This window comes from Peromyscus leucopus, chromosome 15, assembly GCF_004664715.2.
Source record: "Peromyscus leucopus breed LL Stock chromosome 15, UCI_PerLeu_2.1, whole genome shotgun sequence".
NCBI lineage: Eukaryota > Metazoa > Chordata > Mammalia > Rodentia > Cricetidae > Peromyscus > Peromyscus leucopus.
Genome location: NC_051076.1, coordinates 62,650,185 through 62,671,376, shown reverse-complemented (window position 1 = coordinate 62,671,376; position 21,192 = coordinate 62,650,185). Strand labels below are relative to the sequence as shown.

At 45.6% G+C, this 21,192-nt stretch overlaps 1 protein-coding gene across 1 annotated transcript in view; it reads right to left on the bottom strand.

The window, feature by feature from the left end:
* Positions 1 to 21,192, bottom strand: part of Nckap5 (NCK associated protein 5) — an 841,775-nt gene that overhangs the window by 212,500 nt on the left and 608,083 nt on the right. The window contains 1 exon segment of the mRNA XM_028874923.2: positions 9,006 to 9,074. Within this exon segment, the coding sequence (XP_028730756.1) occupies positions 9,006 to 9,074 (69 nt within the window).

Below are 21,192 nucleotides of genomic sequence, written 5' to 3'. Positions count from 1 at the left end.
CTCCTCAGTGGGAAATCTGTCAGAAAACTGACATTCCCACCCACACAGTGCCTTAGTGTTCTCTCCCACTAAGCACCAAGTGAACTCCAGGCATCCTCCTGTCTCCACCTCCCCAGCATGGGGACTGTAAAGGCTCACTATCATGCCTGGCTTTTTTAGTGTGTTTTTACTCTATTGTTCCTTTTTCCTCTAGGTACTTGCCTTCCAGAGACAGGAAGGTGAGATTGTTGATTTTTCTGTTATTGGATTCCAAAAGAGTCCTCCCCTGGGCTGTATGAGAGACCACACTAGGGGTTCAGTCAGTTCTGACCTAGCTGACAAGGCCCCAGGGCTCCCCTGGGGTGGAGGTTGGAAGCAGCAGACTGGTCCTGAGAGGGGGTTGAAAAGTCACCATGCTAGACAGCCCTCCCCTTCTGCCAGCCTCCCCTGCTCTGTTGGGGAACTTCATGGTACAAAGCAACTCTGATATGGGCAAAGTAGCCACAATCTAGTTGAAAACATGTGCATGTTTAAAACTGCTCCTTGGAGGGATTTCCCATCCTCTGGGACTTCGGTGACAAGAAGGAGAAATTAGGATCTGGTCACTAGGAAGATGTGGATCCCGGGCTGTGGAGACGAGAAGGCTCCGTCGCTCAAGTGCTTGCCTTGTTAGGACGAGGACCTGAGTTTCACCCTCAGATCCCACTTTAAAAAAGCCAGGCATGGGGCTAGGGAGTGATGATACAGAGGTTAAAGTAAAGCACCTACTGTGTGAGCGTGAGGACCAAGTGTGGAAAGCCAGCAAACCATGTAAATGACAGCTGGGCAAGGTGGCTCTTCAGTAGTTCCAGCCTTAGAAGTTGGAGAGAAGGGATCCCCAGAGCAAGCTGGCTAGGCCGACTAGACGTGTTGTTGATCCGGGATTTTGAGTGAGAGACTCTGACTCAATGAATAAGGCATAAGAACAACCGAGGATGATTCCGACATCAACCTTTGGCTCATGCATGCGCTCATACCGACATATATGAAAAATCCACACATCACACATGGAGACACATTAAAAATGGAGAGAAGGATCCAAGTGTGGTGGTACAGACTTGTCATTTCAGCACTGGGAGGTAGTAGAGATAGGGACATCCCTTGGGGCTATCTGGTGAGTTCTAAGCAGAGAAAGACCCTAGCTCAAAAAACAATGTGGACAACACCTGAGGAATGGCACCTAAGGATGACTGTTGGTCTCCACATGCATGTGCACATGCATGTACTCCCACACATGTACACACCTACACACAGGTCCACAGATAGATTGTGTTGATGACATATACTGATGTGTGGTGAATGGAGAGTCATCTGACTTTCTTCATTCATAAAACGTGGGGACCACCTGAGACTGTGGGAAAAGAGTGAGGCGACTACACAATCAGAGAAGCCACCTAGGCAGGGCCAAATGTGGAGTAGTCACTTCATCGGTGGCAAATGGCAGCCATGAGGGAAACCACAGAGGACAGGCCATTTTGTCATGTCAGACTTGAAGAACAATAGATTCTATTTGTAAAAGCATGAAGTGTGTGTAATGTGCTCATGACATGAATGCATAAATACGCATCACTAAATATTTGTTGCATTCTTCTCTTTGTTTTTGAGGGTTGAATTCTGAGACAGGGTTTCATGTAGCCCAAGCTGGCCTCAAACTTTCTATGTTGCTGTTGTGGGATAATCTTTCTGGACACTGTGAAGATGTGTCTTTGCCAAAGTACCTTCTGATAAGTTTAATAAAGAGCTGAATGGCCAATAGCTAGGCAGGAAGAGGTTAGGCGGGACTTCCGGGCAGAGGGAAAAGAAGAGATGACTCCAGGCTTGGGACAGACATGAGGAGAGATAGAGAGGAAGCAAGACATGCAGGAGGAGAGGTAAAAGCCATGAGTCTCGTGGCAGCATGTAGATGAACAGAAATGGGTTAATTTAAGTTATAAGAGCTAGTTGGAAATAAGTCTGAGCTAAGGCCAAGCTTTCATAATTAATAATGTCTCCATGTTGTATTTTTGTGAGCTGGTGGTCCAAAGAAAAGTCCACCTACACTATGTAGTCCAAGATGACCTTGAATCTGGGGTGTTGAGAATACAGATTCCAAGTACATGTACCAAGACAACCAGCTTCTGCACTGCTGGGGATCAAGCCCTGGGCACTGTGCATGCTACCAACGCACTCTACCCACTGGGCCATAGCCTCAGCCAGCATTCATTTATTTTGTGCAACAGTCTTGTCAGATAAAATGAGGGTGCACCACACTTCCTGTCCTACATGATAGGGCAGCTGTGTCTGTGTTTGAACCCTGAGTCTTTCCCAGGCAGAGTCCATATGTTCTCTTCAGATTCAAATTGGTCTTAAGTGTGTGTGCACTCTTATTTCCTTCTCATTATTTATTCTTTGGATTGTGTTTACGGTTGGTGCATAATAGATGCCTGTTTACCTCTGAGGAGATAAAGGAAGGCATTAGTTTAAATTGTGTATGTGGGATTGCAAGAAAACAAGTTGGAAATTAATTTCCTGTTGTTTCCTCTCCATTCATTCAGTTAGTCATTTAACAAACATGCATTAAACACTTCGTGGGGACTGAGAGTCATACTGAGCCCTGGAGAAATAATGGCAAAGGGATTGGAGGCACTAAGGGGCAGACCAGAGGAGTCAGGCAAGGGCTCAACTGGACACACATGAGAACCAGGAGCAGGGTTGTGTTCTTGCATTCCTGAGATGGTGATTTTAAAGATGATATAAGACTCTGATGTGGGATGTACCTGAACGTGCCCCTATAAAGATTTCCTGAGTCCGACCGTGGCACACAGCACCCAGGTCAGAGAAAAAGAGAGAGAAAAAAAAGGTTTTCTCTTTTAAAAACAGTGTCTCATATAGCCCAGGCTGGCCTGGAACTCAGGATATAGCCAAGGATAATCTTGCACTCTTAATCCTCCTGATTCCACCTCCCAAGTACTGGGATTACAGGTATGATCACCATGATCCCCAGTTTGTAGCTTTTTATTCACTGGGAAATAATCCCAAATTTCCCCGTGGCCCAAGGTTTCCTCTCACTGTATCCAGGCTTGTTTTCAGTGTGTCATCTACTTATATTAATTTTGTGAAAGTACCACTTGGCTCTAGTCCTCAGAAGCCCTCCCTATAGCAGTTCTTAACCTTGGTTGAATATTATAACCCCCACAGGGCTTTAAAAATGTGAGTACGCAGGCTCCATGCCAGAGCAGAGTCCAACCAGATCCGGAATAGGACATAATATAGTTAGTAGCATATTTAAAGATTCCCTAGGCAGGGGGCTGGACAGATGGCTCAGTCAGTAAAGTGCTTGCCACACAAGTATGAAGACCTGGGTTTGAATCCTAGCACCCACCTAAGAAATAGAGTATGATAGTACATGTCTATAATCCCAGTCCTGGGAAGGCAGCACAATAGGATTCCTGGGGCCTGCTGACCAGACAGTATAGCTTAATCTGTGAGCTCCAAATTCAGTAGGAGAGACTCTGCCTCAAAACAACAACAACAACAACAACAACAACAACAACAACAGCGTGGAAGGTGATTGAGGAAGACAATAGCATTAACCTCTGGCCTCTATATGATGTGTAGACCCACACACACATACACAGACACACACACAGACACATACACACACCACACTCAGAAACAGACACACACACCACAGACACACACACATACACAGACAGAGACACAGACACACACATACAGATAAACACACAGACACACACAGACAGACACAGACACACAGACACACACCCACATACACAGACAGACAACAGAGAGACACACAGATACAGACACACACAAATAGACAGACACAGACAGACACACACACACACAGAGACAGACAGACAGACAGACAGACAGACACACACACACACACACACACACACACTTCTCCAGGCAAATTCAGCAGCTGCACACAACCATGAGAGCCACCTCCTCTTCTGGACCTGCACCCTGACTGGCTCTGGCTCCCGCTGTGATACCCCTCTCCAATCCGGGCCCTTTTCTGTGGCTCTGCCTCACTCCTCCTACCCGCTGCTGACTACTGTCCATTCCCCAAGTCCCCACTGCACCCAGCAGCTTCTCTAACCTGGACCCCACGGCCCTCTCCCCTCCTCACTTCTGCTGGTCTAAGGTGTCCACGGGATACCAGAGCCTGTATGCAGTGACACTTAATGCAGGTTTGTCACATGCCACTGAATCCATCCGAAGGCAATGCAGTGGTCCAAAGGATGCTATCATGCTTATTTCATACATACACTGCAATCTGTATGTGGAACAGTTGGTCTGGAAGGAATTGTGGCTAAGGCAATACTATGGAAAAATAGCAATTCACCGCCTGGTGAATTTTGACTGCCCATCAAATATTTAGATGAAGAAAGTACAGATTCAATCATGAAGACTTCCAAACTCCCATAAAGCAATGAGGGTAAGCCTTGGTGTGGTCTTTCTACCCCAATGCCAAGAAGCAACAAAAGTTAAATGTGCATGTTTATGTGTATACCTAACAAGCTATGGCATGTAGTTGATGTATGTGGGGGGACTCTAGGTATTTATCTATATATGTGAGAGGGTGTGTGTACATCTGCTCATATGTGTGTGGTATATGTATCCATCTATGTATATGTGTGGAGGCAATGCACTTGTGTGTGAGTGTGTGTGTGTGTGTGTGTGTGTGTATGGGGAGGGGAGAGGGACACACACACCTTTCAAGCCAGGGAATGTGAGAATATGTATTTTCTATGCATATGTGTGTGCATCCATCTACGTACAGTATCTACCTATTGCTAATAAAAAACGTTCTTTTAGTAAAAGCACAGAAAGAATTTTACATTCCCTAGTGTTTTCTCAAATCATCAGCCAGCTTTCCATTTCCCAGAAAACAAGCATCAGGGCAAAAAGGATTGAGGTCGCTTTAAAGTCATGCCTTACCCATCAGCGTATGTTTTATGGAACTTAGTAGCAAGGAAATAACTTACATGAGGCCTTACCTTGTTAGTCGGACTAATTAGTATAAAAAGCCTTGGAAAGAATTTCCACTTCACATTATTACTACACGGAACTGCCCCTCTGAGGGCATTCTCTTACAAAGCCTGCAAACAGACAGTCTACCCCGTGCAATTAGTTCCAGAACAACAGGCATGTGTAATCAGAGGCCGGTATTCATGAATACAAAACATTTGTGTTGTTCGGAGGCAGCTCTTTGTTGTAAATCACCTTGCTGGCAACTGTTAATTTCTGCAATTAGGAACAGAGGGACTCTCTCTTCAAAACTCCTGGTGTCAGTGGAACTGCGGAAAATGATTTCGAAGGAGAAAATTTCGGTTTGCCTGAGGTACTCTGGAGAAACCCACACAGCACAGGCATGGGGAACGCAGGGGAAGCAGACAGCTCCTTTTGTGCGGATGTGGGCATTCGTGTGTGTATGTGCTTGTATGCCTTTGTACACGCTGAGGCCAGATGTAAACATGAAGTATTCTCCTCAATTTACTTGTCCAACTTAATTTATTGAGACAGGCTTTCTCACTGAACCTGGAGCTCACTGATTCAGCTGACCCGGCTGGCCAGGGAGTCTCAGGGAGCCTCCAGTCTCTGCCTCCACAGCGCTGGGATTAGTGGTATGTACAACTCTATGTAGCTTTTTACAAAGGTTCTGAGGATCTGAACTTAGGTCCTCATGATTGCAGTTTACAGGCCGAGCCACCTCCATGGCCCAGACTCCAGTTTCTACAGAGCAATGCTGTGAGCTTTGTGCTGGATAAGGAGTGACCCAAGGGAGAAGCGTGCTAAGTACACAGCTCTGTGGCTTGAGCCCATAGATTTGACTTCTGAATACAGGTCATGTCTCACTGGAAATTTCTGTGCAAGGGGTGAAAGTGCAACTTGGCTCATCAATACTTTTAACCCAGGGGGATTATTGGCTCCTTTAAACAGCCTTGTATCTATTTGGTCTTTCTTGCCCTTGACTTTGACTGGACCAAGGGCCTGGGGAGCAGGGCTGAAGAAAGCTGAGCTGGTCTCACCAGACCCCAAGTCTTTGTGCCTGCTTTTACGTCAACAACTTTCCCGACTGACTGCTTTAACTTTGGATTCCGGAATGATTGTGTTTCTCTCTCTCTCTCTCTCTCTCTCTCTCTCTCTCTCTCTCTCTCTCTCTCTGTGTGTGTGTTCATGTCTGTGGGTATGAGCAGAGGTCTTAAGTGAACCTCAGGTGTCATCCCTCAGGTACTCTCTATATTGTTTTTTCATACACAGTCTCTCATTAACCCACTATTCACCAAGTAGGCTAGGCTGCCTAGATAGGGAAACAGAGGGATCTGCCTGTCTCTGCCTACTGAGTGCTGAGACTACAGGTCTGCCCCACACTTGGCATATTACATGGGCTCCAATAGTCACACCTAGATCCTTGTGCATCCTTCATCCACTGAGCTATCTTTGCAGCCCCATTCTGGAATTTTGGAATCCTAACAGGGCAGAGGGTTACAGACACTATTTGCTTGAGTAAGCAACGTACATGACTGGAAATACTAAACAAGGGAAAGACTGAATATTAGGTCATTTTTCAGGGACATCTGGAGAGTTCTCCAACAAGATGTTCACCGAGTGCCAAGGCCAGAGTGGTCAGTATTGTGAGCCTAGGACTGCAGTGTGTACAGTCACCAGCAAAGGAGCCTGCTCACACGCAAATGCAAATGCTGGACTCACCCTGAGTGGCGCCAGGATTCTGTGGGTTAGGGGTGAATCCTGAGAGTCAGCATTTATCCCGAGCTCCCAGGCATGGCTCATGTTGTGGGGCTAGAGAGCACATCCTTAACAACCCCTGGTGTGGGATGGAGGCTACGGCCCAGCTGCCGCTGCTTCCACGCCCAGTCCCACATAATCCAGATGTTATGGCACATGCCTGAAATCCCAGCACCTGGGAGATGGAAGATCAGGAGTCCAAGGTCATCCTTGGCTACAAAGTGAGTTCTACACCACAGTGTGGAAAACCACTGGTGTGGAAAAACCTTAGCCCAGGAGAAGCATTCGAGTGGGACTCTCCTATCCTAGGGGAGACACTGATGTGGGACTCTCCCAGCCTAGGGGCGACACTGGTGTAAGACTATCTCAGCCTAGGGGAGACACTGGTCTGGGACTATCCCAGCCTAGGGGAGACACTGGTCTGGGACTATCCCAGCCTAGGGGAGACACTGGTCTGGGACTATCCCAGCCTAGGGAGACACTGGTCTGGGACTATCCCAGCCTAGGGGAGACACTGGTCTGGGACCATCCCAGCCTAGGGGAGACACTGGTGTGGGACTATTTCAGCCTAGGGGAGACACTGGTGAGGGACTCTCCTAGCCCAGGGGAGACACTGGTCTGGAATTATCCCAGCCTAGGGGAGACAGTGGTGTGGGACTATTATAGCCTAGGGAAAATACTGGTGTGAGATTATTCCATCTTAAGGGAGACACTGGTGAGGGACTCTCCTAGCCCAGGGGAGACACTGGTCTGGAATTATCCCAGCCTAGGGGAGACACTGCTGTGAGAAAACCAAATAGCCAAAACATTCATCCTCAGAAGGTGGAGATTTCACTAGTCTGAAGGAAGAGGTACATGGTGGCAAAATGGGTTATAGTTGGGATTCTGGCTTGTACACTTCATGGTCCAACCCATCAACTTCTAGGACAGTGTCACAGGAGAGAGAGGACAGCCTGGATGGGGAGGGTAAGAACATCAGAAGGAGTTCCCTGGAAAACAGTTATCTAGCTGTTAGCAAGGAGAAAGAATTGAAGACATTGGTTATCCCATAAGTAAACTAATGGGACACGATAACATGCCATTTTTCTAAAATCTGTTCAACTGCACTCTAGCAATCCTCCAATAGAATCTCACAGAATGTGCGAGAGAGTTAACACACTGGGAAGATGTTTAAAGAACTTGTGTCATTTAAATAATGGCTTCCATCATGGTGGCATCCCTGAGGAGAACTTTTCCACACCGCCTGTGGACCATTGTGGCAAGAAGCAGCAGTATGGCTGGCTCCTATTCCTAACAGAAATGAGAGACGCTGCTGAGGAGTCTGAGAGCTCTGAGCAGGCTTCAGTACCCATCCCCGCCCCCCTGGCAAGACACTCTCCAACACCCACCATTTTGTGTTCATCTTGCCATCATTATCAGATAATATTTATTGAGTTTACTCATGCGTGGGACTCCGTCTTCTTCCATTGCCCTCAAATTTTCTTCCTGACTTCCCTTTCTCTTTTTGGCTGGTGCTCAAGCGGCTGATTTCCCCCCTCGGGTTGCCAACTGTGAACGCTGTCCCCACCTACTCAATCAGCGATTCGCTTCTCAGAGAATGCATCCAATTGTACACGCAGCGTGCCTGCATGTGGCTCTTCCTCATTCAGGGCCAAGGGTCGCACTTCTTGGACAGAAGGAGTCGATCAAACAGTGAATCGCCCCCCCCAAGTGTGTGCAAGGATGGTAGACAATTATCCCAAGGAATCACACATGCCCTGGAAACATTACAGAGGAGGGGAGGGAAGGAAGGTAGGATCAGAGTGGAGAGAGAGGGAGGAGAGAGGAAAGACAGGGAAAGGGAAGAAAAGAGGAGAGGCAGCAGAGAGAAGGATGGGGAGGAGGGAGAGGGATGAAGGGAAGGAAGGGGAAGAGACACAGAGTTAGGAAAAAGAGGAGGAAGGGTAGAGAGAAAGGGAGAAAGAAAGGAGAAAGAGAAGAGAGGGCAGAGAGGAAAGATATATAGGAGGGGGGAAAGAGAAGTTAGATAAGAGATATGTAGAGGGCACCTCTATGGGAACAGGAGACGGAGTGGGGGAGGCTAAGAGACCAGTATTTACCAGCGGACATCTGCTTACAACTTCTTGGGGGAAAACATTACAATTCTGTGTAGCATGGACTCGCATGCCCTCTAACCTGATTAAGATCCTTAACAAGCCCAGCTTCTCCTCTGCCCTCTTACCCAGCCTCACCTCATCAAGACATCTCTCATACTGTTCTCTTTGATTCTCATTTTCCAGCGCCAGTGCCGAATTCTCCGCCTGCAGTAAGAGACAGAAATAACAACCATAAATCAATGAAACGTTGTGTTATGTGACAACTCATTCAATATGGTTGCTAAATATACCTCCCCAGGACCCCGGGTAATCTCTTAGAAGTCCCTCTGACAGGTTTGCTCTAAGTACTATTATAAGTATCGCAGGGATGACTCCTGTCTTACAGGCTCGCTCACGAGCATACATTAAGATTCTAAGAAATCGGAACTTGATATTCTGAGCAAGTAGAAAATCAAATCAAGGCTGTGCAGGAGTGTTCCACAGAAAGATGCCAGTATTTATCTTATGCTAAGAAAATGTAAGAAATGCCTAAATCCACTCCATTAGGAACTGGCATGGTCTCAGTCTAATGCTTGTTGACGCCACAAAAAGGAATCTCAGGTAAAGCTTTTAACTCAAAGACAAAGTCCAGGTGTTATTCTTGGTGCCAGCCAGTGACTTTGGAACATAAGATGACCAGGAGGAAGGCACACCTTGAATGACTCTTATGGGTCTCTCTGTCTGCCCCGTTTCCTCTAATTAGAGCGTCCATGCGCCTCAGAGCATGTGGGCATGTGGGTGTTGACAATGCTCTCCGTTCCTTTTACTGTTGCTGTGATAAAAAAACAAGCTGACAAACTTCAGAGAGAAAAGGTTTCTCATTGCTCATAGTTTATGTGAAGTCCGGTTACAGGGATTGAACTCAGGTCCTTAGGTTTGCACAGAAACCACTTTACTGACTGATCCATCTCCTCAGCCCAGGAAGGAGCACTCTTAATCAGTCTGCCGAGTACAGTAGGCTTTGAGATGGTAGACACCTTTATAGCTTCTCCCCATCTGGTTTAGGAAGTTTTTGTTTGGTACGCGCGCGCGCGCGCGCGCACACACACACACACACACACACACACACACACACACACACACACCCTTTTTAATAACCATGTAGACTTCCCACACATCTTCCCTCACATCATGATAATCAACATTTAGCCGCATCTGCTCAAGCATTCTCTTTCTCTCCCATCTTTTTTCCTGCATCATGAAGGCAGACAAGACCCTCTCATCCCTAGTATGTGCGTTAAGATGCTCTTGTGCTCAACCACAGGCTGGTTATCAATTTCCTGAAATACAATGTGGACTATGGTAATATGATCCATACTTACTCCAGTTTCAGCCTGGAACTGACCATACCCTTTAGAGTGAGTTTTACTAGTCCACAATTCTTGTTAATACCCGGTAACCTTTGATATCCAGTGTCCTCCTGATTGTACGCTTGTGAGTTTTCCCCACCCCGCTCTTCCCTTCCTTTCTTTCCTCTCCTTCTCTTTCCCTTCCACTCCCTCCCCTTCTATTCACTTCCTCTCCTTCTCTTCCCTATCCCTCCTTCCCTCCCTCCTCAGCTCCTCCCTCCCCACCATCTCATTTTCTATATCTAGGACCCATTCTCTGCAGTAAGAACTGGGCTCCCAAAGGCGGTGTATTTACTACCTTGTTCCACACCCACAATGCAGAGACGACTCTTACGCCATGAAAATCCGTGCTCAGGAGAGGTGAGGAGATGTTCTCTTTTTAGAGTGAAGATATTAATGAAAATTCTCTGCTCAAAAGTGACCCGGTCAGTTCTCTGCCCTCCTATCCAGTGTCCATGATGAAATTCATTTGTTTCTGACAGAGCTCAAATTTAATTCCCCCCTCTTTCTGATTTCATTTTATTGTTCTGAATATGTTAAATATTAGCATGATTCCAGAAGTCAAGGCTATACTGAGAGGCGCATGCTCAGTGAGACTCCCTCCTTCCCTCTTTCTGCCCACCTCTTTTGTAGGCTGGTTAGCAGTGTGTGCTCTCTCCCGTTACTTCCTTTCAATGCTTCATGAAACAGTGTCCTTTGCCCCCTTTCATGATTACACATTTAGACATGATTTTCCCCTTTCTCCTATTATTCACACCAGCATATCAGATGCAATCATTCTATTTTACCTTCCCACAGGATCCATGGACTGACTTGCCTGACTGAGTGTGAGCACACCTTCACACGTGTGCCCCCGCACCTTCACCTGCGTCTATGGAGGCTGGAGGCTGACGTCAGGCTGTCTTCTCACTCATTCTCTGCTTTGTCTTGAGGCAGGGTCTCTTAATAAACCTGCAGCTCGCTAACTGACTCAGGATGGCTTGTCAGCGAGCCCCAGGATCCATCCTTCTGTTCCTCCTCCCCAGGGCTTGCATGACAGGGATGTGCAGCCGTGTCAGAATATTTTCTGTGGGTGCTGGGACTCTGAACCAGGCCCTGATGCATGTATGCACTGTTTTACTGACTGAACCATCTCCCTACCCTCCACAGATTCTTGCACGTCCACTCTACCCTTATTTTGGCCCTCTTAGTGGATAATGATTGATGGGTGTTAGTCTTATATTTTCCATTATTTCCAGAGCATCTTGAAATACCCCCTTTCTTCTTTTTCCCCTTTACAGCATCTCTAAGCCACACACCCCCACTTAGCCTCTTTCTCCCTGGACACAGCATCCTTCTGAGACAGCCACGTGGATAAGCTCTTTTGCGTTCTACCTCTCAGCCAACATAGCAACCCTGTTCACACTGTGCCCAATGCTGACCATGTGACCATGGGGTTTCTCTTTCTGGCTGTTGACTTTTCTCCTCTGCCCCCCTCCCTAGCCACAGGCTGCAGCAGTACTTCTGTGGCATCCTAGAGGTCATTTTCTCCTTACAGCAACTTGCACTTGAGTTCTTTGATTTTGACAATGAGAAAGGCACAGGTATCCTATGACTTCATTTTTCTTTATTATTATTATCAATCAATTTGTTCTTGAAAATTTTATACACTCAATCCTCTCTTCCTCCTCCTCCCCACCTTTGGGACTAAACCCAGGGTCCCACCTTTGCTAAGCAGCCACTGTCTTGATTATATCCACCCTGACTCCATCCCTCCAACTGTTCTCTTGTGCCCAATATAACACCCTCTCAACTTCAAGTCCTTTTTTCTTGTTAGTATTATAATCCACCGTGTCTAAGTGTCTAATTAGTGTTGCACACAGTGCAGGGTATGGGCTCATCTGCTTGGACCTGGGTAACCCACCAATAGCCACCCACCCCCTAAGAGACACGTGAATCTTCCTCTCCCAGCAGCCATCCACCGCCATGCTTCTAGGCTTGTCTCCCTTCTGTTCTGTTGAACCTGCTTCAGGAACAGCTGAGACAACACTTAGTTCTTTCCCCAGCCCGGGCAGGAGGGCACTTTAGGTTCCAGTTCAGTTCTGTCACAGGTATTTAGGCGGTGCTGGGATTTGCAGCCGTTAGCAGGTTATTCTAGTTAACAAATCTGGTTCTTTAATGAACAGATCTGGGAGAGAGAACTTGGTCTCTGAAGTGCCTGCTATGGCAGCACAGGGACCCGAGTTCAATCCTGAAAACTAATGTGTGAGCGCTGAGCATGGTGGCATGCATCTGCACCCTCAGCACTAGGTCGGCAGAGACAGTGTGCATCCTTGGTTAGAGACTGCTGGGCAGCCAGCCCAGCCTTCTCAGCCAGCTCCAGCCCATAAGAGACCCCAGAGCAAAACCAAGGTAGACACTGCATGAGGTTGACACATACCTAGGCATTTGCACACTCATACAAATATTCACATGTATATGCACACACACACACACACACACACACACACACACACACATGCACACGCACACACACACTGAAGGACACAAATCATTCAACTAAAACAACTTCAACTTCGAGCTTGACGTATCAAGATTACAAGGGCAAGTCCTGGAATTCCAGTTCTGTAAGATGATTGCTTTCCTTTGAGAAAGGTTGTTGGGGATGGGGTCTGCTGACATTACTAAGGAGACTGGAAAAGAGAATGGAGACAGCAGTGGTGACGAGTTTACATTGTTTTCACTTTAGATGTCTTGGGGAAAAGCATGCAAGGAAACAAAATAGGAACCAGAAATTTATATGGGAGGTCTGCAACTCTCCTCTACCCACATCACGTCAAGATAGCACGATGATCGATCCATTCAGATAATTACCATCATTACAGTTTACATTACCTGCCTCACATTTACTGTTCTGACAATTACAGCCCAGCAAATTAAATACAGAGAGGGTCTTGGCGAACACGCCACATTTACGACCACCGTACTCAGTTACAGAGACATGATTTAATTGATACAATCTCACACATCCCAGGAGACAGTAGAGATTTTTAACAATTATACCTGGGAAGGCAAAATGATCTTGAACTCATGATTCTCTTTAGTCCATCCATATTTATTAGAGATTCGGGATTAACCCATTTCCAACAGGAGACAACGTGTAAAGAAACAGAAAACTCTCCTAATTAAGTGTGATTTAAAGAAACAGTGGGTATTTATATAGAAGAGTTGTGAAAGGATAAAGAGAAAAGGAGGGAAAATGTAGGCATCATTACTATGAATTATAGAAATTAGAACAAATCATGTTCCATTTTAAATATGCTATTAAATCAGGATACCCAGAGGACTCAATTAGAACCTTCAAGTATATGTTGCTGGTAGATCTTTGTGTTCAGCTTTCTCTTTGATCAAAAACTTCTGCTAGACCTCACCCCTGACTGAGAGGATTTCCAATTCAGGGTAGTGTGTCCATGGCTCCAAATTATACTGATCTCTGTAAGTTTGAGGTTTCATTTGTGAAAATTCTGTTTTTTAAGTTTATTTTTTTAAATATCTCTCTCTCTCTCTCTCTCTCTCTCTCTCTCTCTCTCTCTCTCTCTCTCTCTGTGTGTGTGTGTGTGTAAATGCAAGTACATGTGGAGGTCAGAAGAGGGCCCATGGAGATCCCCTGGATCTAGAGCTACAGGTTGTGAGTTAACTGACATGGGTGCTTGGAACCAAACTAAGGTCCTCTGCAATAACAGCAAGTGCTCTTAACCACTGAGACATTTCTCCAGTGCCATTTTGGTTATTTTTGTTTGTTTGTTCTTTGTTTTCTAACTAGGAGTTCAGTTCTTCAATGCCAACTTGTAGATGTCAAAAAGTTGGACACCCCAGTGCTGACTTTCAAAGTACTCCCTACTGCATTTATATTCAGAAGCAAATGGATGATGCCCTAAGCAGATTTGCATATGAAGAGGCAGGAAGCCAGTGTTTCATCACAGCATTTCAGATCCTAGCAACTGTGCAGTTTACCAAGCTAAGGGGATCATCTGGGACAGAGGGAGTATTTCATTTTACCTTCAAATCCCATCAATACATCTTTCCTATACGCCTTAGGACTTACTTGTGATCCCACTTCCCACATCTTATAAGGCGGGAAAAAAAGATGCTATGTAACTCACAGTTCTCCCCAAACTGTAGATATCAAACAGTCACCTCTCCAAACAGTCATCCCTCCAGTCACCTGTCCAAACACTCACCTGTCCAAACAGTCATCCCTCCAGTCACCTGTCCAAACACTCACCTGTCCAACAGTCACCTGTCCAACAGTCACCTGTCCAAACACTCACCTGTCCAGCACTCACCTGTCCAACACTCACCTGTCCAACACTCACCTGTCCAACAGTCACCTATACAAACAGCCACCTGTCCAACAGTCACCTGTCCAGTCACCTCTCCAAACAGTCACCTGTCTGACAGTCTCCTGTCCAACAGTCACCTGTCAGTCACCTCTCCAAAGAATCACCTGTCCAGTCACCTGTCCAACAGTCACCTGTCCAGCAGGTACTGTCCCTGAGCCAGGTACAGGCTTTGCTTTTCAATTAGATGCCAACAATTCAGGGGCTAAAAATTCTTTGAAAACAAACAAACATACAGCATAACACAAGCTGTGAGTATATTCTGTCCCTGGATGAGTTCTCACAGATATGTTAATAATTATATCTAATGGCTCAAAAGGAAGCCGGGATAAGAGTCCTTGGAGATTTCTGGGCCACTCTCTTTCATTTGCTGACCTAGTGGCACATACCCATTTTTTTCTCTATCATTTTGATTGAAAATTGACATTTTATGTACTCTTCTATAAGCACATTTCTTATGCACACACACTCACTAAGAAGTCCCAGGATGGGGCTGGCAAATGGTTATACTGGTTAGTTTTTATTGTCAGCTCAGTACTAACTAGACTCACCTGGGAAGATGTCTCAACTGAAGAATTTTCCGGATGCAATTGTCCTGAGGACGTGTGTGTGTGTGTGTGTGTGTGTGTGTGTGTGTGTGTGTGTGTGTTTGGGGGGGGCATATTTCTTGACTGCTAAAGAATGGAGACCTCAGCATATTGTGGGCAGTGCCACCTCCTGGGCAGGTGATCCACAGCTCTATAAGAAAACTGGCTGAGCCAGGTGGTGGTGGTGGTGGTGGCGGCGGCGGGGGGGGGGGGCGGGGGGGGGGGGGGCGGGGCGGCGGCGGCGACGCCTTTAATCCCAGCACTCGGGAGGCAGAGGCAGGCAGATCTCTGAGTTTGAGGCCAGCCTGGTCTACAAAGCATGTTCCAGAAAAGGTGCAAAGCTACACAGAGAAACCCTGTCTCAAAAAACCAAAACAAACAAACAAACAAATAAATAAATAAATAAGAAAGCTGGCTGAGCAAGAGGCAGAGGGAGCAAGCCAGTGAGCAGCATTCTCCTTGGTGACTGCCTCAAGCTCCCATCTTGAGTTACTGTCCTGCTCTCCTCCAATGATGCGTGGTTACCTGAAAGCTGAACTAAACCCTTTCCTCCAAGTTGCTTTTGGTCATGGTGTTTATCAGAAAAACAGGAAGCAAACTAGACCAATGGCTCAGCGAGCAAAGGCACATGCTATCAAGCCTGCTGAACTAAATTGCACTCCCCATGACAGTCCTCTGTCCAGCAATGTCCTTGAAAGAAGCTGGAAAGCATTGCTTGTCTGTGAACCCCTTGGCTACTGCTACTTGAAGTAGGGTCCCGTCAAAACCTGGGACCCATGTGGTAGAAGGAGAGAAACAGCTTAAATAGTTGTCCTCTGACTGCTACATGTCTGCATGATGTGGCATGTCTGCACTCACACTTACCCATTTGTGCATGCATGTGTGTGTGTGTGTGCGCACACACACACACACACCCACACATATACACACACCACATAAATGAATAAATGTAATTCAAATCTAAGAAGCAGAGAGGAATAAATACTTGTTGCTGGCTTCTTTTCTCTTTAAAGGAAAAGAAAGAAAGAAAGAAAGAAAGAAAGAAAGAAAGAAAGAAAGAAAGAAAGAAAGAGAGAGAGAGAGAGAGAGAGAGAGAGAAAGAAAGAAAGAAAGAAAGAATCACAGAGCTCTACAGAGGCCCAGGGAATGTTCTGGAAGGGTCTTTGTGCACTTGGACAAACCAGTATCATTATAACAGAGTGGGTATGTGCAAACCTGTCAGAGATGAAGATGGATGAAGCCAGATGCTATCACAGGTACATGATCAAGTGAGCATCTGTGGTAATTTACTCTAGTACCAGACATAAAAGGGGATGACTAGCAGGGACAATGAGGGGATAGAAAATTGCCATTACAGTGGTCCTATCAAAGTCAAAACACCCCTGAATCAAACACAAGAGCTGAGGAGAGGAAGACAGACGGGAGACATCACAACAGATCCATCAGCATTTAGCCACACCAGTGCTTGGAGGAACAAGGCCTGAGAACCAAGAATGAATGGCATAAAGTTGACATTGTGAGTCTCAGAGAAGATCATAAAATCTTGAGTAGAAATAGAGAGCACAGGAAGAGAAGGGGCTGTGGTAGATTCTTTTTTTTTAGGAATAAAATTGTATTGTTTTGTTGTTTAATATGTCCTTCCTCCCCATCCTTACAGAGAAGAGACGATCACAACATAGGTGGGTTGCCCCAGTGCTTACACAATGCCTGCCGATGCTTGCCCTGGCAGCAGCCTTTGGTCTTTACAATGTTTACATTTTTTTTAAAAATGAAATTATATTGTTCAGGTTTCCTAAACCTCCTGGAACATTCCCTATTCTATTGAGGGAAGAATATTGACCCATGGCTTAATAATCTACATTCAAAACAGGAAGGATTAAGCTGTACAGAGTTTGAAATTTAATCTGATTATACAGCCCAGTCCTTGGTTCCCACCCCGACATGTGCTCTTGCAGGAAGTGCAGTGGATGGACAGTGTGGGTCACCAGAAGCCTGCTATCTGTCCAGCTCCCCACTTCCAGCAGCAGGAGCCAAAGGGTTTACAGACAAGCAATGCTTTCCAACCTCTTTCGATGTCTTTCAAGGAATGTCATGGGGAGAGCAGCTTAGTCTCCATGGCTTTAGTTGAAACTAAAACCACACTGAAAATCCTCTGGGTTGGCCTGTCTTTTGCCATCCCCAAATATCTTCACTGGGATTTAAATAAAAACAAGCACTTAAATATGATATGGCCACAACAGAGGAATTGCTCTCACACCCCTCAAACTGAATATTTGAAGAAGAAAGCATTAGTTCAGTTTCATGCTTCTGAAACATAACAGTAACCTCTATCAGGTATCAGGCCAGCAGCTGGAAATGCAAATCTCACTGAAGCCAGGGCCATGGGAGTAGTTGTAACTGGGAGGCATATGGGACCAACAGGAAATGATAAGGGTGGTGAGAATAACGGTTAACAGATCCCAGTGACATCTGAGTACTGCTTGCCATTCTCCATGCTCAGCAGTGGATAATCCACTTTATCTTATTACTCCCAACAAACTACACACGGGGTAACTGATGCTGTCCCCACTGCACACATGAGCCAGCTGAGGGTCAGAAAGTTTCACTGGCTTTCTTTTTTTTTTTTTTTTTTTTTTTTTCTGAGACAGGGTTTCTCTGTGTAGCTTTGCGCCTTTCCTGGGACTCACTTGGTAACCCAGGCTGGCCTCGAACTCACAGAGATCCACCTGGCTCTGCCTCCTGAGTGCTGGGATTAAAGGCATGCACCACCACCGCCCAGCCCACTGGCTTTCTTTACACCAAACAGTTCTAATGAAATCAGTACTCCGAGGCAGACAGTAAATGTCTTAGCATCCTATACTTTCCAGTGTTTGACTATGATGAGAGTATAGTGTGAAACACACTTTGGGTTTAGGTGTCCAAGGGATAAAAGGGGTGGGTGATGCCTGCTTCTCTAAACAGAACTTGCAGGCAGCAGGAATGGTCTGGCAAACCTCTGGGAATGAGGAGAGTTAATATCTGTATATAGCCTGCTTATTCCTCTCATTTATTCTAGCTTTCAACACCTTCTGGGTGGCTCTGTGTGGTGGGTGGGCGGAGGCTGGCAGGTGTTCTGGAAGAGTTTGGACCCTGAGATCATAGGGGAAGGATGATGAGATTCTTCACTGAGAGTTAGATCAAAGAATAACAAATACCTCAGTGTACAACTGAGTGCAGGTGCAACATCAAACAAGTAGGTCGGGAGGCTGGCAGCCATCAGTCATATTAAAGTTTTCATTCTGAATTACATGCAATTCTATCAAGATGGCATTGAATCAGGGTGCATGCCATGTACTTAACCAGCAATATTTACTAAGTAGTTATGCACAAATAGCATCTCAGTTAAGAACAGTTTGACAAGACAAGAAAATCTTCAGTGGTATTTTAGTCGTTTAAAAACATTTTCCAAGTTTGCTGCATGGGACAAAGCAGCCAGGAAAATATGGCTACGGTCTAGCTCCTATTGATTGTGTGCCCCTGGCCAAGTCACTTAACTGTGTTTTGGCTTTAGTTTTTTTCTTGTAATTGTTTAATTTTTGTTTCTCCAGTTCCTTCTTTTATTTGAATTTTAGAAGACTCAAAGACATATATGAATTCTATATGTTATTCTGAGCTACATCTAGAAAAATGTAACATTGAACTTATGCTATATGCTGATATTTCCTAATTTACTCTACTTAACATCTGTGCACACTCAGTCTTGTTATCAAGCTTTGGTGACCCAGGCCAGATGCTGTCAACTGAGAATCACCCTGGAATCGTACAGTTATGAGCAGGATGTCAGAGGAGGGATCAAGTCTGAAGTGCTGGTGGTCTGCTTAACACCACGGCTATACCCATCAGGGAAATTAATACCTAGGAAATCTTCACAGTGTGAAGACAGATTCTCCATCTGTACTTTTACCAATTCTATGACTGTTTCCCATGCTCCCTGTGCACTTGAACATTTACAGCCAGATAGTAGCCACCCAAATGGGTAGAAGCTGGGAAGTCTTAGGAAGGTGAGAAACCCTGCCAGCTCACAGATGGCATAACTGAGTGTTTGCCATTTGTGACCACAAAGACTCCTGGTCTATATAATAGAGAAACTGTTACAGTGAAGTCAGTTCTGGGAGATATGAAATACCTGCCTGATTACTGGTGTCCGACACACAAGGGAGAAAAGTGTCCTCTGAAAGATGAACTCATCTCACCCAGTATATAACTGGCAAACTCTCATTTCTGACAAACCAGATAGAAGATGCTCCAAAATGTCATCCTCCCCCCTGCCCCCAATTTTTGGTGCTGAGGATGAAATTCAGGACCCAGTGCATGGCAGTCAAGTGCTTTACCACCGAGCTATAGCTTAGATAATTTTGTAGTCATTCTAGACCTTGAATGTCACAATTTTTTTTCAGGCATAAATACCTGGTATCTGGTTGGCTGGGTAGATAGCATAGTTGTTAAAGTGCTTGCTGTTCAAGCAGGAAGATCCAGCTTGAATCCTAGAGCCCACATAAAAAGCCAGTGGTAGTGGTTTATGTTTATAATCCTGTTACTGAGGATGTGGAGATGAATGGGTCTCACGGGATTCCTGAACATCCAGATTAGGCAAAATTGGCAAAAGTCCAGGCTCAGTGAGAGACCCTGTCTCAATAAACAAGATGAAGGTAGATGAGGGGTTATAGGAGGAGTAAGTAACACCAAAGACCTCTGCAAAGGCCCTTTGGAAAACTCTTATAGGAGTTTCCTAAAATGCATATATATATGGAGTTTAAATGTACTTAGCCTAGATTGAGGGGACAATATTTCTACTGGACACCACAGGACATCAAATTAAAAACCCTGGTGCCAGGGGCCAGTTACCTCTTTTCGAGTTGTTGGTCTGTCAAGTTCCACACAGACTCCCATCCAATATTACAGATCATTTCCCCACTCTTTTGCCATCCAGAATTTGATGGTAAGACTCTATTGCTGAAGATATCACATACTTGAATCATAGGACATGGGCATACCAAGGTGAGACTGACCCGGAAGCTTCATTTCTACTAATCAACTGCCATAGTGCTGGAAGGTATCATTCACATGACTAGGGGAGAGAGGTAATCGACAGCCTTAAAACTGCTGTGACTATGGCAGACTACAGTAAGATGGCCTGGCAACATGTGCCCACTGGCACAATAGTGGTACAAGTGTTATGAGAGTAACCAAGCACTTTCTGATTGGATTTAAGGTCCAAGTCACAAGACAGAGCTCATTTCTGGTACTGCTAATTGGGCTAAGAACCCATGGATAGGTATGTTATAAGCCCCAGGGGAGAATATACTACTACTATTCTGCTAGTTAAACATACTATTAAAGTTTCCCCCAAGATCTTATCTTTATACTCTTAGTTAGTGTAGCTCTCAAGCATCATGCAAGAAGCTTGTTTTTGGAGCAGCCAGATATTAATAGAGAGACTCACAGCTGGTCATTGTGCAGAGAATAAGAGACTGTGAACTGCTCAGGTCAACATGGGATATCTCTATCACTCTACCCCCAAAGCTTAGGCATCATCACCGAAGAAGGGACAGAAAGACTTTAAGGGCCAGATTGTGGGAGACTGCTGCAAAATAGTATTTTCAGGCCATGACAGGGCGTTATACACATAAACTCACAGTGGCTGTGTCTCCATGAACAAGACTGGCACATGATTAAGGCAGCCAACACCTGAACAGTGATCAGAGAAGGAGTCACAATGTTCCACTCCTAGCTAAGGAGCTGTCAGCAATTGGTTGCTGGGCAGAAAATCAGTTTTCAACACGGATGGCCCCTGAGAAGCTACCCATTCTTCAAGAGATGGTCCTATACCCATGCACATACTGGCAACACTAAGTGGATTCAATGGGTTTTAAAAGAAGTTGAGATGCAAGAGTGGTGGGGAGGATATGGGAGGAGTTGGAGGGGACAG